Consider the following 1,776-nt stretch of genomic DNA (forward strand, 5'->3'; position numbering starts at 1 on the left):
GAGACTGGGATCACTTGAGCCCAGGAGTTTGAGACCAGCCTAGGCAACATAGGGAGACCCCTTCTTTACAAAAAATTTAAAAAGTGGCCAGGTCGGGTAGTGCACACCTGTAGTCCTAACTACTCCAGAGGCTGAGGTGGGAGGATCGCTTGAGCATGGAAAGTCGAGGCTGCAGTGAGCCATGATAGCACCACTGCACTCCAGCCAGGGCAACAAAGCAAGACCCTGTCACAAACAAAAACATGACTTGAGAGTAAGGAGTCAATGTCACCTACTATTCCCAGCATGTGGAAAAACGTACAAGTTAAACTCAATGCCCTAAACAAGACCCATGAATGCATGTTGATAGAAAACAAATGTAAACATTTAAACAATTAAGCTTTCTGTTTAAATTTATGAAAGTTATAAATGAGAAAATAAAAACTAATAATTAAAAATACTTTAACATTACCAAATTATCCCACAGTAATCAATTACACAAGAATGAAGGCTAACAACCTGTCTCAAACTCATTCATTCCATCTATTTCCAAGTGAAGTACCCAAATGTCTTGTTTTCAAAACTTTTTCTCTTTCCTGTGCCATGCCTTGTCTTACCTTTAACAATGAGATGATAGTCTTTGCTCTCCTTCTTTCCCCCACGCACCCCCTTACACAACGTTTCCCTTATCTAATTATGTGTTCGTCTGAACTTCCAGAGACTAATCTTGAAACAATTCAGGCGACTATTGAATTCTCCTCCACCTGGAGATTACTTCAAGGCTGCAGTTAATTTGCAACCCAGTTATACTCCAGATGGCGCCAACCCATTCAGCAGATGAGGCAACAACCCGAGATAAATATCTGAGCAAGTCACAGAGACTGGGGCCTCCGAGCCCCAATGCCAAGCTCTCCTTTTTTAAGCCCTTGCATTTTCTCCAAATTTGAAATGGTTTCTTTAAGGCAGAAGCTTGGGCCACTTCCCCATTGCTAGCTTTGGAAAGTAGTCACTTTCCTTTCCGGGCACTTCGTCCTTGTTGATTGGCTCGGCAAGCAGCGGAGCAGCCCAGCCTGCACTCGGTTACACAGTAATTTCAAATCTTAGAAGAATTAAAATCCTGAGTGTTATATACATTTAAAGCACTTGATATACCCACTTACCAATCTTTTATTAGGTAAGCTCGGGGCACTTTGAATGGATTAAAAATGCATCACGGTCAAGCAACGATGACCGTCCTTAATGTCTGTAATGTCTAATGTTCCGCTATGTTCCAGATTTGTTCGTGCTGCTGGTGGAGGCGCAACAGCCGGGAAGAGCTTACTGGGCTCCAGGCGGACTATACACACCATATCGTGTCATTTCGTCCTCACAGCAAGGACTGATACGTAAGCTCATTTTTCAGATAAGGAAAATGAGGCCGGCGAGAGGCTGATATGCTTAGCGGTACAGAGCTAGGAAATCAGGGACAGAACCCAGGCTGGAAGTCACGCTGGCTCTAGAGCCCCGTCCTTTCGACCTGTTCCCGTCGCTGGGGAGGGGCATGTCAGTGACACTAAAACGTGGAAAGAAATACAGTACCAGTGGAAAGCAGGGGCTCCAACGGGGTAAAGGCATGCTCCATAACGGATTATTGGCCTCTGCATTTAAAAAAAAAAAAAAAAGTGAAGTTAGACTTTCTCAGTTCTATTTAAACACTGCGCAAAACCAACAGCACGGGAGACGCCTGAACCCGGCACTCGGCAGCAGCGCGCTTCGGGACCCAGTAGCCAGCTGAGCGGCGGCGCGGCACCTGGCGCT

General features: G+C 45.4%; 1 protein-coding gene across 2 annotated transcripts in view; it reads right to left on the reverse strand.

Annotated features, from left to right (window-relative positions):
• The window catches only part of TPK1 (thiamin pyrophosphokinase 1), a 401,888-nt gene that overhangs the window by 392,706 nt on the left and 7,406 nt on the right, over positions 1-1,776 (reverse strand). For both annotated transcript variants that reach the window (XM_011941409.1, XM_011941410.1), the window contains exon 2: positions 1,558-1,616. In XM_011941409.1, the coding sequence (XP_011796799.1) occupies positions 1,558-1,600 (43 nt within the window). In that variant the 5' untranslated portion in view covers positions 1,601-1,616. The remainder of the gene's footprint in view (positions 1-1,557; positions 1,617-1,776) is intronic.

This window comes from Colobus angolensis, unplaced genomic scaffold (genome assembly GCF_000951035.1).
Source record: "Colobus angolensis palliatus isolate OR3802 unplaced genomic scaffold, Cang.pa_1.0 Scaffold2, whole genome shotgun sequence".
Taxonomy (NCBI): Eukaryota; Metazoa; Chordata; class Mammalia; order Primates; family Cercopithecidae; genus Colobus; species Colobus angolensis.